Below are 14,177 nucleotides of genomic sequence, written 5' to 3' on the forward strand. Positions count from 1 at the left end.
TCCTGGCTCTCGAAGACACCGGTGGGTCATCAACCGCCTCGCACCAACAGGCTGATGAGCACAGCTTCACGAATGGGAAATTAAAGACAAGACACACAGCAGTGCGAGTATGGCCATGCAACCCAAACTGTGGACCACAGCGTGAAGCGCTTAGCTTGCACTCTTTCAGTGGAGGAATGGAAAAACCACACCAACTTTCTGCTGAAGCTGTCTCGTGGCCAGATGACTTCGAAGTTGGTATGTAGCGTCTGAACATACTACCACACGCAAGAATATAGCTGACTATTGGCTTATCCTGTGCTCAAAGTATGTGGTGCATTTTCGAGTTTTAACTTTTTTTGAAAAACAGATGGACATCATTCATTGTGTGTTTATTCGGGGGCACGCCTCGGGCAGCCATGGACTTAATTATGGACTTTTAAATGGTGACATGTATATGCACGCTATTAATTTAACACATGCACCACTTTACGTACCAAAGCAAACCTGTTACTTTGTTTGGGAGATGTTCACGCATGGCTGTATAAAGGATTTTGTTATTTATGTGCTCATGGGTAGTTGTGAGCTGTCTTTATGAAGCTGTGTGACCAGGGCATACAAACGGTGTAGACTCTCCATTCATGTGGAAATGCAACGATTGAAAAACCGAACCCATATTTGGTGGTTACACCTCGACATCAAGCGGCTACGCGTAGGACCCAAGATATTAAACTTGCATCTCATAGGATTCTCTGCCACCACTTCCTGGGAGTGGAAACGGAGAATCAAAAGATGTGAAGGACGGTACAATGATGGCCTGCAGGAGGGCTGGAGCCAAATGGTCAGGGCACTTGCCACTCCACGATGATTGGATCGCCACCAGCTTTTGTAAGAATTAACTACAGTGCAGCATCAGTTGAACACGTAGTGCAGCATCAGTTGAACACGTAGTGCAGCCTCAGTTGAACACGTAGTGCAGCATCAGTTGAACACGTAGTGCAGCATCAGTTGAACACGTAGTGCAGCATCAGTTGAACACGTAGTGCAGCATCAGTTGAACACGTAGTGCAGCATCAGTTGAACACGTAGTGCAGCATCATTCCCCAAAGTATACATCAATCATTTTGATGACATATCTTAATGCACAGTGCCATGGAATTGGGACTCCTAAAATGGAATTGGAACTCCCGTAACTCCAAGTATGGGTTAGTATTATGGCTATCGGGTTCGGGCTATCGGGTTGAGGTGGATGTTTATTATACTCTCGGTTCCACACAAGTCACGTGATGGCCGCTTGTGGACAACGGCACAACTACAGCTGCTGCATCGCAAGGGACACAATAACCGAGCAGAACAACAGCCTCCAACCTGTCCACGTCAACAATGCGAGTGGCTCTATTCATCCCGTCATCAGCCTTCTGAGAGTGCATCTCGGCGGCATAGATTCAACACAAGCAACACCTTGGACGGGCTGCGTCACTCATTGTCTCATCAGCAGTGAGGCTCGCTTGAACCAACGCTAGTGATCTGCCAGATGTTGTTGTCAGGGAACCACTCCGTGAGATATGGGTCCGAGTGAACGCAGGAGCTCGAGTCTGCTCTTGCTGATGCCACTGCAGCGCACGGACACGCGGTGCCCTCTCAATGGCGAATTGTTGGGTGAAGTTGCGTTGGTAGCGGCGCACGACCGAAATTCACAACAAACTCAGCGCATCCGTCCATAACCCTGTGGCATTCAGAGAACAACGCGTACAGGCGACGTTTCGGGCAATGGCCCTTCTGTCAAGACTAGCGGCTCGCCTCTTCAGAAGCACCTCCGATTTTTTCCGCACCTCCGATTAGCTCGGTTGGCTACATACGGTGCGAAAGAAGTTCAACATACATGCACGAGAGGACCACCTTTCACCCCGAGTGGCCGTGTCAGTGCGTGGCCTCGTTCCGCGACCTCTGGTGGTGGAGGTGGGAATGGGACTTGAACCCTGGGAAGAGGAGGCCTCCTCGTTCGCTAAACGACTGAACCAACGATGCCCGTTAAATAACTGAATCAACATGGAAGCCCGCTAAATAACCTGACCAGTATGGACGCCTGCTAAATAACGTAACCAACCCCACCGAAAGATCGTAACCTTGTCGTGGTGGTTGGGTTTATGTGTTCCAATGATCCTCAGAGCTATGTCGCCTGGAGCATTGAACTCCTGCTCGGGTCTCCCTTGGCGAACAAGTCTGGGTGGGTGGGTGCTTAGGTTCCAGACACATAACGGTTCAAACAAAAGCCCCTTCTGAATGGTTATGAAATACCAAAATCAAAAAACCTCTTCCGGATAACGTATACCGGGACACCCCCCTGGAGCCAGGCCTGGGGGTGGTGTTCGCCGGCAAGCACCTGTTGGCCGGGTGACCCATGTAACCTGGTCGGGCCCAGCCTGAAATGGCTATGTGGTGCCATCCTGAGGGCCCACCATCCACTAGGGGGGAAGGAGCTGGTGCTGGAGGAGAAGGTGGAAAGGTATCTCACCTCCACACACAGCATTGTTACTGGAATCAAACCTTTCCATCGGGGATGGTCTTTCTCCTTTTCGGGAGTAACCCCTGGTGAGAGGCCCCGGGTGGGTGTGGGGATACTCACAAGGCCCTGGCTGGATGCTGTTCAGTTGGAGTTCATCCCAGTAGACGAGAGGGTCGCCTCAATGAGACTTCCAGTCTCAGAAAGGAAAACTCTGACTGTTGTTTGTGCTTATGCTCCAAACAGCAGTTCAGAGTATTTGGCCTTCTTGGAGACGGTGGGTGCAGTACTCGATAGAGTGCCGCCCACCGACTCCACAGTCTGACTGGGCGACTTCAATGCTCACGTGGGAAACGATGGAGATGCCTGGAGAGGCGTAATTGGGAGGAATGCCCCCCCCCTGATCTGAGCCCGAATGGTGATATGTTACTGGAATTCTGTGCTAGTCACAAAATGTCAATAACACCATGTTCGAGCACAGAGCACCTTGGGCCGAAGGTCAATGATTGACTTTGAAGTTGTATCATTGTACCTCATGCCGTATGTTCTGGACACTCGGGTGAAGAGAGGGGCAGAGCTGTCAACTGATCACCACCTAGTGGTAAATTGGATCCGACGCTTGGGGCACTGACCAGATAGATGTGAAAGGCCCAAACGAATAGTGCGGATTTTCTGGGAACGTCTGTCGGAGAACCCAGTGCCGAAATATTTCAACTTCCACCTGCGGAAAGGTCTTTTTCAGGACCTCGATTGTCGATGCAGCTGCAAAAAGCTATGGCCTTAAGGCAGTTGGTGCCCGTCATAGCGGCAACCCCAGGACCTGCTGGTAGACACCAGTGGTGAGAGAAGCTGTCAAGTTGAAGGAGGCTTTCCGACCTATGCTCAGAAAAAGGTCTCCTAACTCAATTGAGAAGTATCGGCTTGCCAAGAGGGTGGCAGTAGTAGCAGTCGCTGAAGCAAATGCCCAGGCGTGGGAGGAGTTTGAAGAGGCCATGGAGAGGGACTACCGGGCAGCCTCAAAGATGTTCTGGCAAACAATCCAACGGCTTAGGAGGGGTCGACGGGACATGGCTCATACTGTTCTCAGTAAGGTGGCGTAACATTGAACTCAACTAAGGAGATAATCAAAAAGTGAAAGGGAAACTTTGAGGAGCTCAACTCGGTGGACATGCCCTCCTCTCAGGAGGCAGCCCTGGCAACAGCTGGGGGGTTCGGATAAATTACGACTGCTGTAGTCGCTATGGCGGTCGAGGGCCTTTGTAGCAGCAAAGTTGCTGGGGTGGACGAGATTCTCTCAAAGTTGTTAAAAGCGCTGGACAGTGATGCAGTGTAGTGGTTAACACGCCACTTCAATGTTGCATGGAAGGTGGGTACAGTACCTCTGGATTGGCAAGCTGGGGTCGTGGTCCCCATTTTTAAGAAAATGGGACCAGAGGGTGTGCTCCCACCACAGAGGGATCACACATTCCTCTGCGTCGCAGGTAAAGCCGACGCCGGAGTGCTGGAGAGGAGGCTCTGCCCGGTGGTCGAGTCTCAGATTCAGGAGGAACGATGCGGATTCCATCAGGGATGTGGAACAATGGACCAGCTCTGTTTCCTCTCACATATTTGAGGGGTCATGGGAGAATGCTTTTCCAGTCTACCTCTGCTTCGTAGACTTGGAGAAGGCATATGACCGTGTTCCCGGGAATGTTTTGTGGGAGATGCTGCGGGAGTATGATGTACCAGTGCCATTTGTGTGTGCTATCTGGTCTTTCTATTCCCGGAGTGAGAGATGTGTCCATAATTCTTGGTGTTAAATCAAAGTCGTTCACTCCACCAAGGGTGCATCTTGTCTCCACTCCTGTTTGTGATTTTCATGGACACTATATGAAGGTGCAGCCGTGGTATGGAGAGTATCCGTTACGGGGCATGGAGGTGGTGTCGCTGCTTTTTGCAGATAACCGTTGTCATTTCCAGCATGCACTTTAACAATTTGATGCCGAGTGTGAAACGGCTAGTGTGAGGATCAGGACCTCCAAATCTGAGGCCATGGTTCACGCCCGGGAGACGGTGGTAGGGCTCTCCAGGTGAGGGGGAAACAGCTGCCCTTAGTGGAGAAGTTTAAGTACCTCGGGGTTTTGTTCGCGAGTGATGGTAAGTAGGAGTGGGAAATCGGCCGGCGGATCGGTGCAGCGTCCACAGTGATGCAGGCGCTGTACCGTTCCGTGGTAGTGAAGCTGGAGCTGAGTTCTAGAACAAAACTCTCGGTTTACAAGTCGATCTACGTTGCTTTGAGTAATGACCGAAATGATGAGATCACGGGCATAAGGGGTTAGGGTTAGGGGTTAGTGTTAGGGTTAGGGGTTAGGGTTTAGGGTTACGGGCACAAGGGGTTAGGGTTTAGGGTTTAGGGTTATGGGCACAAGGGGTTAGGAGTTAGGGTTAAGGGTTAGGGGTTAGGGTTAAGGGTTAAGGTTTAGGGTTAGGGGTTAGTGTTATGGGCACAAGGGGTTAGGGTTTAGGGTTACGGGCACAAGGGGTTAGGTTTAGGGGTTAGGGTTAAGGCTTAGGGTTTAGGGTTAGGGGTTAGGGTTTAGGGTTAGGGATTAGGGGTAGGGTTTAGGATTAGGGGGTTAGGATTAGGTGTTAGGGATAATGGTTTAGGGTTATGGTTAGGAGTTAGGGTTTGGGTTAGGGTTTGCGTTAGGGTAAGGGTTAGGATTAGCGGTTAGGGTTAGAGCTTAGGGGTTAGGGTGAAGGTTAAGGGATTAGGGTTATGGGTTAGGGGTAGCGTTAGTGGTTAGGGTTAGTTAGGGTTATGGGTTATAGGTTAGGGGTTAGGGATAGGGGTTAGTTTGAGGGGTTAGGGTTAGGTTTAGGGGTTAGGGTTAAGTTGTTATGGTTATGTGTTAGGGTTAGGGGTTAGTTTGAGGGGTTAGGGTTAGGGGTTAGGGTTACGGTTAAGTTGTTATGGTTATGGGTTAGGATTATGGTAAGGGGTTAGGGTTAAGGTTTACAGTTAGGGCTCCATTTTTCCGACTCAGTACTCTCCGGCACATCTGGCAAAAACATTACCAACCTGCAGCGAGTACAAAATTATTTGGCAGGCGTCATGATGAGTACTGCAAAATCCGACCATGTCTGTCCAGTGCTCATCGAACTGCATTGGCTTCCTGTTGCTGAACTCATACATCATAAGGTTGCACTCATTACATACAAAGCGCTTGCCACAAATAAACCACAATACGTTGCTGATATCATCAAAGACCATAAACCATCACGCAAACTCTGGTCATCCTCGCAGCAGCTTTTGGCTAGTCATCGAATAAAGACGGTCTCTGCATTGCACGCTTTCAGATGCACTTCTGCAGCCGTCTGGAATGTTTTTCCTTCCGATATTAGGAAGTCACTGGAGCTACGCAATTTTAAAATCCAGATTGAAAATACATTTTCTTTAGAACTGCTTTTTGTGCTTAGTTTGTTGTCCTTCCCCCGCACCTCCGATGAGCATGGTTGGCAATGTACGGTGTGAAAGAAGGTCAACATACACACCAACATGGAAACTCGCTAACTATCCTAACCAACATGGAAACTCGCTGCAATAACTTCACCAACGTGGTGCTGTAGCGCCACCGTGTGGTCACGTGGTACCACTGCAGCGCCTGGCGCGGTGACAGCAGCAGTGGCGCTGTGCGGCGTCTTCACGGCTTCATCGCAGCCAACCCGCTTGGGACAAACGCCAGGACGCCGCAGCACCAGCGACTCACAACTGCGGGGACGTCTGACAGCGGCAACTGCTGGCGTACTGTGTTGACCTACACTGCACATGTCCACCACATAGCAGACGTAACCACGAATTGAATGCTTGTGATACTGCACTTGTCCACCAGAGGGCACACGTAACACGTCAAGCGCCGGTAAAAAAAAACGAGATTACCCGGCCGATTTGCACCGCAATTCTTTATTTCTTCACGGATTTTCAAGTAACAAACTACTGCATTGACATCCCAAGCTGTTCCATACGTTTACACCATTGAATATTTGGTGAACATCGGTGCTGAAATAGTGAAAGCACTGCATTCCCAAACAGCGCGCTTCAAATCGGCAACAATCACACCCATCATTGACTTCAATGCAAAATGCCGCCCCGGTTCCACAAGTCACACAAACAAGTGGTGTGTGCCCTTCGACTCTACTCAACAGAGTCGAGCCATATGCGATTCAACTAATCTCGTTGAGACGCGTTTAAAGGCATATTTGAGGCAACGCTAAGAAGTCAAAATTCCAAAGCAGGAGTCTCAATTCCAAATCTCGGAGTTCCGATTCCTCCTCCTGGAATGTGAACACCAAGGAAGTGGTTGTGGGGCTCACGGAAATGAAATAGGGACTCTCAAAATAATCCATATACCCTGTTAGCCTAGTCAGGGTTATGGCTAACGATTAGGGTTAGGGGTCAATGAGAAGTTAATTCCTCCATGAATTTAATCTTACAATGCTGTATATAAAATAAAAAATGGGGAATTTAACATGTATATTTTTTCCGCGTAAAAAATCGACATAGCAGTAAAATACACTAAACGCATGTGGAGGGAAAAAGCCACGACCATGGGGAGATCAATCAAACTACAAATATACGGCAGGTGTGAGGGATGGGGTTGAACCTACGACCTCCTGTATACCAGGCAAGGTCGTTACATTCTTGCCACTGTGAATCCCTCCGTTTACGTTAGTCTTACTACGTGATGTATGAAACAAAACTTGTAAAATTAAACTCACTACGTGTTCTTAGGTTCTTTCGGTAAAGTCACGTATGTGACTTTACCGAAAGAACCTAAGAGTATGAATCCTTGAAGTCACGGAAGCTTCAAATCTAGAAGTACTACGTGTTTTTTTGCAAAAAAATAGCCACATTTTTAACGTGTAATTTTTCAATGAGAAGCTCATTCCCCAATTGACTTTAATCATACTGTGCTATATATAAAATAAAATTGGGTGATTTTACAAATATATTTTTTCTCGAGAAAAAAATCGACACACGAACCCAATTTAATTAGGGTAGGTTGAAGGTGCAAAGTTGACCATTTTTCAATGCATTTTCCATTGGAAAAAGTCTCATTGTTGAAAAACATTGCTAAAAAGACATTAATTTACTTGTCAATAACACTGCAACCAATAGACATGGAGAGCCAGTTGTTGCATTTCCTGATTGCAAAATATGGAGGCTACAAATTGTCCATGGGTTTGACGAAAAACATTTCCAAAGCATTTGCAATTTCTGCATCTCAGAATTGTACGAAAAACATACTTACACATGGTCTGGAAGATCTGTATATACTGCAACTGATGTTGACCGAGTCACCCTTGTCTCAATGAAGCCCCCCGAGTCAAAAACAGTTGCATTTGAGCCACTGAGTTGAATGGTTTTCCAAAAAGGGGGGCCCTGTGCTCAAAATGACATTCTCTTTCATTGGTAGATCAAAGATTGTTGGGCATTGACTACTGAACAATCTAAAGGTCCACAGAGTCAATTTTAACATTTCCTGATTGCAAAATATGTCGGCTACAAATTGTCCGGAGGGATTGAAAAAACATTTCCATCGTGAAATGAGCCCCCAAAGAGCACTTGCAATTTATACGTCCCAGAATTGTACTAAAAACATAGGCAAACATCGGACAGCATGGGGGGGGGGACATTTATTTACTTTTCAAAATCCCTTTTCTCAAATTACTTAACTATAGCAACTGAAATTATAACAATCATTGTGGAATGCAACCCAGATATTCAATTCAAACAAGGCCATAGGGTTGAGGTGGCTATATGAGCATTACAGATTATGGTCAGGGCTATAGGGCCACACAAGTCACGTTTTCCCCTCGTGTGGACAAATGCACAACTACAGTACACAGTAGAAGGTTTTTCAGCGGTTTCATTTAACTTGATTCCTGTGTCGTGGTCAAATCTTGTAATCAACATTTAGTCCACTTCCTGTTGTCCAATCAATTCAAAATTTTGCACACGGACTCAGATCCAGTGACAATGCATGCCTGTATCAAAATCGGAGTTACTAAATATATATTTAAATATGAACACAGGTGCTGAGAGAAATTAGAAAGGGGAGAGATACTAATTAAGGAAGCGGCACTGAACGAGGGCGCACCGAGCAGTAAGAGGCCTGGTGGTCAACGAGAGCCGTGACAGGTGGCTCAAGGATGATTGATGCGTGCGGAGCGAGACGTCGCGTGGGGGGAGATGGAGGGCGGGGAGCGTCGTAGGCAGTGGGTGGGGGGACGCCCCACGCAGAGCGCCGTCTCGCTGGGCACGCGGCCCGACGAGGCGGTCGTGGTGGCTCGGCTGGGCACCGCGTGGACGTGGTTCTTGTTCAACTTGATTCCTCCGTTTGTCTGGGTCAAATCTTGTAATCAAAATTTCGTCCACTTCCCGTTGTCCAATCAATTCCACATTTTGTACACGTACTCAGATCCGATGACAATGCATGCCTGTATCAAAATCGGCATCAATGTGTAGGTCAAAACGCCGCGGTCCCTAAACTCTGGAATCAGCTCGCACAAATCGCAGGCGCCGCGTGTCTCAGGCGCTAGTGACGCACTTCTCAAAGGCCGTGATGACGACTGCCTGTGTTGCGATCGAAACGTCGCGATTTGTTCTATATTATTTCTAGCTACGTGACTTTACCGAAATAACCAAAGAGTATTAAACGAAGTTGTTATTAAAACCAGCTCGTCAAGGTGAGTTGCCAGCTCATTCGGTGGAATTTTTTGTCAAACAAAGTTACGAGGCCTGTCTTGTGTTTAGAGTTAGTAATAGCTCATCTTGATTAGCAATAGCTAGACTGGCAGACCGTCGCTTTTCTAAGTGTATCATTAAAGCTATTTTAAGTGCAAAATCCTCACATTGTTTTCATTGTAATGAGGCGAGGAGGAGGCTATAACACATCCCCAAGAGAGATGAAGTTTAACATCGTGCGTCAATCTTGATTTGAAGCTGTCGTGACTGCGTCAACACGTGTTTAGATTGCGGCCTGCGTGGTGATTATCGGCAGCCTGTGCGTAATTTAGGCGGGTCCATGTGCTCCTTGAATATAGATTGTTTACGAGGTTTTTGAAATATACTTCCCCACGATCGATTTAGTTTAATTTGTGTAATCTGACAGTGATTGTCAACCCGCCCCCCAAATCATTTCCCGAAATGTATTTAAGAACAAACGTTAAGGTGCAAAGTTGACAATTTGTCAATACAAGAGAGGGTTGGGTTAGGGTTGGGTTAAGGGTTAGGGTTATAGGGGTTAGGGTTATAGGGTTAGGGTGATTAGGGTTAGGGTAATTAGGGTTAGGGTAATTAGGGTTAGGGTAATTAGGGTTAGGGTGATTAGGGTTAGGGTAATTAGGGTTAGGGTTGGGTTAGGGTTGGGTTAGGGTTATTAGGGTTAGGGTTATTAGGGTTAGGGTTATTTGGGTTAGGGTTTGGGGTTAGGGTTTTAGGGTTAAGGGTTAGGGGTAGAGCAAAAGGTTAGGGTTAGGGCAAATGGTTAGGGTTGGGGTTATGGTTGGGTTTAGGGTTTAGGGATAAGGGTTAGGGTTTAGGGTTGGGAATTGGGGGTTGGGTTTAGGGTTAGGGGTTAGGGTTGGGTTAGGGGTTATGGGTTAGGGGTAGAGCAAAGGGTTAGGTTTAGGGAAAAGGGTTAGGGGTTAGGCTTTAGGGTTGGGGGTTTAGGGTTAGGGGTTAGGGTTATAGGGTTAGGGGGTTAGGGCAGCAGAGTGAGCTCAGGAGCGCCGAGATCGCGGGGGGCGATGAACACCCGGGTTCCACGGGCAGTGACGCGTTGATGGTCTCTCTGCGTGTGCGGCGGGCGTCAGGTACCTGGTGTTGGAGAAGCTGGATAAGGCAACATCGAAGCGGATACACATCCTCAGCTCCTTTTACACCATGCTGACTTACAAGAACTGCTCACAAAAGACGTCCGGCCTCAAGTGAGCTTCGAAACGTCGTAGTTTTTTTGTTGTTTGCTTTGAACCGATCTACGTGACTTGACCGAGAATATGAATTCCTGCGTCACGAAAGCTTCAAGTCAAGATTTAGTGCAGCGCTGAGCGCCGCGCTACGAACCCGGTGGCCCGAGTTCGATTCTCGCTCACGGCCAACACCGGTGACGATTATCTGAACCGGTCCTGGACCTTGTCTAGGTCGACTCGGCCTCAAATGAGTACCCGGTGTGATATGTAAAACAACACTAGGGAGACAAAGGCGGCCTGGCGTGGTGCTGGCCACCCACCCCCTCGTGTGCCGTGCAGGCTGCTGTCTGGGGGATCTTTGTCTTCGTGCGAGCGAGTGTATCGGCGGGTGAGCGGATATCTAAGTGAAAGTCTTATTGACCTTCTGCGTGCCAGGCTTCCCCATCAGAGGCACTCGCGCGTCAACAGCTGGACGCGCAACGTGGACATCTTTAGTAAAGATTTCGTCTTTGTGCCAGTGAACCAGTGGTGAGTGGTGGCCCAAGACAAACGATGACATCGTTGAAGATTGCGGCGGCGGTCCGGGGACCGGCGTGGGGACGAGTGTGTTTGTGTGTTTGTGTGTCTCTGTACAGCTCCCACTGGTTCCTGGCCGTAATTTGCTTCCCTGGGCTCCAGGAAAAGGAGATGGCAAAGGAGGGGTGCAGGCCCTGCATCTACGTCTTGGACTCAATAAGGGGCCCAAGTTACAAGAACGTTGCCACGATGCTGCGTGAGTGAGTGGCGGTCGGGCGGCCGTGGGTCTCTTCCCTCACCGCGCCGTCGGCGGCTCGGCAGCGCTCGGTGGCTACGAGATGTTAACCACCTCGCCTGGTGTACAGGAGGTCGTGGGTTCGATCCCGACCCTGATGCCTGCTGCTGTATAATTGGAGTTTGTATGTCTCTCTCTCTCATCATCATCATCATCACGGTAGCTAGATGTTAACCACCTCGCATGGTGTGCAGGAGGTCGTGGGTTCGATCCCGACCCTGACGCCTGCTGCTGTATAATTGGAGTTTGTGTGTCTCTCTCATCATCATCATCACGGTGGCTACGAGATGTTAACCACCTCGCCTGGTGTACAGGAGGTCGTGGGTTCGATCCCGACCCTGATGCCTGCTGCCTGCTGCTGTATAATTGGAGTTTGTATGTCTCTCTCATCATCATCATCACGGTGGCTAGGAGATGTTAACCACCTCGCCTGGTGTGCAGGAGGTCGTGGGTTCGATCCCAACCCTGATGCCTGCTGCTGTATAATTGGAGTTTGTGTGTGTCTCTCTCTCTCTCATCATCATCACGGTGGCTACGAGATGTTAACCACCTCGCCTGGTGTACAGGAGGTCGTGGGTTCGATCCCGACCCTGTTCTTGGAGTTTGTGTGTCTCTCTCATCATCATCATCACCACGGTGGCTACGAGATGTTAACCACCTCGCCTGGTGTGCAGGAGGTCGTGGGTTCGATCCCGACCCTGAGAAAGCGGGCTGCTCCACCTGCTGAATCTGGTGTACGTGCACGTGCTGCTGCTGCGGGTTGCTGCTACTACTGCTACTGCTGCTGTTACTACTGCTACTACTGCTGCTACTTCTACTACTGTTGCCATACTAAGCGTGTTTGTGGGTGGTTGGGGTGGGTGCCTCTGTGCTCTGCAGTGCCGCTGCAAGAGTGGCTGCTTCACCAGGCGGTGCAGGTGCCACCTTGCTGGCTCTGCATGCGAGGCGGGGCGCTGCAAGAGTGGCTGCCGCGATGATCGGTGCGGGTGCCACCTTGCTGGCTCTGCATGCGAGGCGGGGCGCTGCTGGTGCCGCCCCAATTGCCGCAACCGGTGCGACACGGTGAGGCGGCGGCGGCGGATGCTGCGAGTTGCTGCGGGGGCAACAGCAGCGGCAGCAAACGGAGGGGGGGGGGGTTGGGGTGTAGTAATCAGGGGGGGGGGGGGGGGGAGTAGTGGTAGGGGTTAGGTTGGTGTTTGTGAAAGGAGTAGTGGTAGGGGTTGGGTCGGCGGTAGGCCTCATCGTAGCTGGAGGGGGTTAGTGAGTAGCAACAGGACGATGACGGTGACGATGACGGCGATGACGGCTAGAGGCACTCGCCCCACCCGTCTGCTAGAGGCTACATGGGGGACCTTTGTCCGCGTCTACCTTCGTCGGCGCCACCCCCGCCGCCGCTGCTGCTACTGGCTACCGACGGCTCTTGCCCCTACGGCGTTAGAGGCTACACGGCGGGGGGGCCTTCGACTTTTGTTCTCGGCGTCCCTCCGCCCGTGCGCGACCACTCGTGTCCCTGTCCCACCACACCCTGTCCTAGACGGAGAGCCGGGACTCGTCGCGGGTCACGCGCACGCACGGGGTGCCGCTCGAGGAGCCCAGCGAGCGGGTCCAGCTCTCCGGGGTGACCGCACGTACGTGCACGTACCACATACGTGCACGTACCACATACGTGCACGTACCACATACGTGCACGTACCACATACGTGCACGTACCACATACGTGCACGTACCACATACGTGCACGTACCACATACGTGCACGTACCACATACGTGCACGTACCACATACGTGCACGTACCACATACGTGCACGTACCACATACGTGCACGTACCACATACGTGCACGTACCACATACGTGCACGTACCACATACGTGCACGTACCACATACGTGCACGTACCACATACGTGCACGTACCACATACGTGCACGTACCACATACGTGCACGTACCACATACGTGCACGTACCACATACGTGCACGTACCACATACGTGCACGTACCACATACGTGCACGTACCACATACGTGCACGTACCACATACGTGCACGTACCACATACGTGCACGTACCACATACGTGCACGTACCACATACGTGCACGTACCACATACGTGCACGTACCACATACGTGCCGACACTCGTCACGTACCACATACGTGCACGTACCACATACGTGCACGTACCACATACGTGCACGTACCCCATACGTGCACGTACCACATACGTGCAGTACCACATACGTGCACGTACCACATACGTGCACGTACCACATACGTGCACGTACCACATACGTGCACGTACCACATACGTGCACGTACCACATACGGGCACGTACCACATCGTGCACGTACCACATACGTGCACGTACCACATACGTGCACGTACCACATACGTGCACGTACCACATACGTGCAGTACCACATACGTGACACGTACCACATACGTGCACGTACCACATACGTGCACGTACCACATACGTGCACGTACCACATACGTGCACGTACCACATACGTGCACGTACCACATACGTGCACGTACCACATACGTGCACGTACCACATACGTGCACGTACCACATACGTGCACGTACCCATACGTGCCGTACCACATACGTGCACGTACCACATACGTGCACGTACCACATACGTGCACGTACCACTACGTGCACGTACCACATACGTGCACGTACCACATACGTGCACGTACCACATACGTGCACGTACCACATACGTGCACGTACCACATACGTGCACGTACCACATACGTGCACGTACCACATACGTGCACGTACCACATACGTGCACGTACCACATACGTGCACGTACCACATACGTGCACGTACACGCACGCAACACATACGTGCACGCTCGCGTGCACACGCACACATGTGCTACAACTGCTGCTGCTGCTACTGCTGCTGCCGCCATACTAAGCG

The 14,177-nt window shown here is 50.3% G+C and overlaps 1 protein-coding gene across 1 annotated transcript; it reads left to right on the forward strand.

The window, feature by feature from the left end:
• The first annotated feature begins 8,777 nt into the window (after nucleotides 1-8,777).
• Nucleotides 8,778-12,842, forward strand: LOC133350993 (uncharacterized). The gene is made up of 6 exons (XM_061565879.1): nucleotides 8,778-9,211; nucleotides 10,340-10,453; nucleotides 10,871-10,963; nucleotides 11,071-11,207; nucleotides 12,126-12,308; nucleotides 12,781-12,842. The coding sequence occupies exons 2-5, from the start codon at nucleotides 10,410-10,412 to the stop codon at nucleotides 12,221-12,223; spliced, it is 372 nt and encodes a 123-aa protein (XP_061421863.1). The 5' UTR covers nucleotides 8,778-9,211; nucleotides 10,340-10,409; the 3' UTR covers nucleotides 12,224-12,308; nucleotides 12,781-12,842.
• The last annotated feature ends 1,335 nt before the right edge of the window (nucleotides 12,843-14,177 follow it).

This window comes from Lethenteron reissneri, chromosome 35 (genome assembly GCF_015708825.2).
Source record: "Lethenteron reissneri isolate LAM-NWPU_2019-01 chromosome 35, ASM1570882v1, whole genome shotgun sequence".
Taxonomy (NCBI): domain Eukaryota; kingdom Metazoa; phylum Chordata; class Hyperoartia; order Petromyzontiformes; family Petromyzontidae; genus Lethenteron; species Lethenteron reissneri.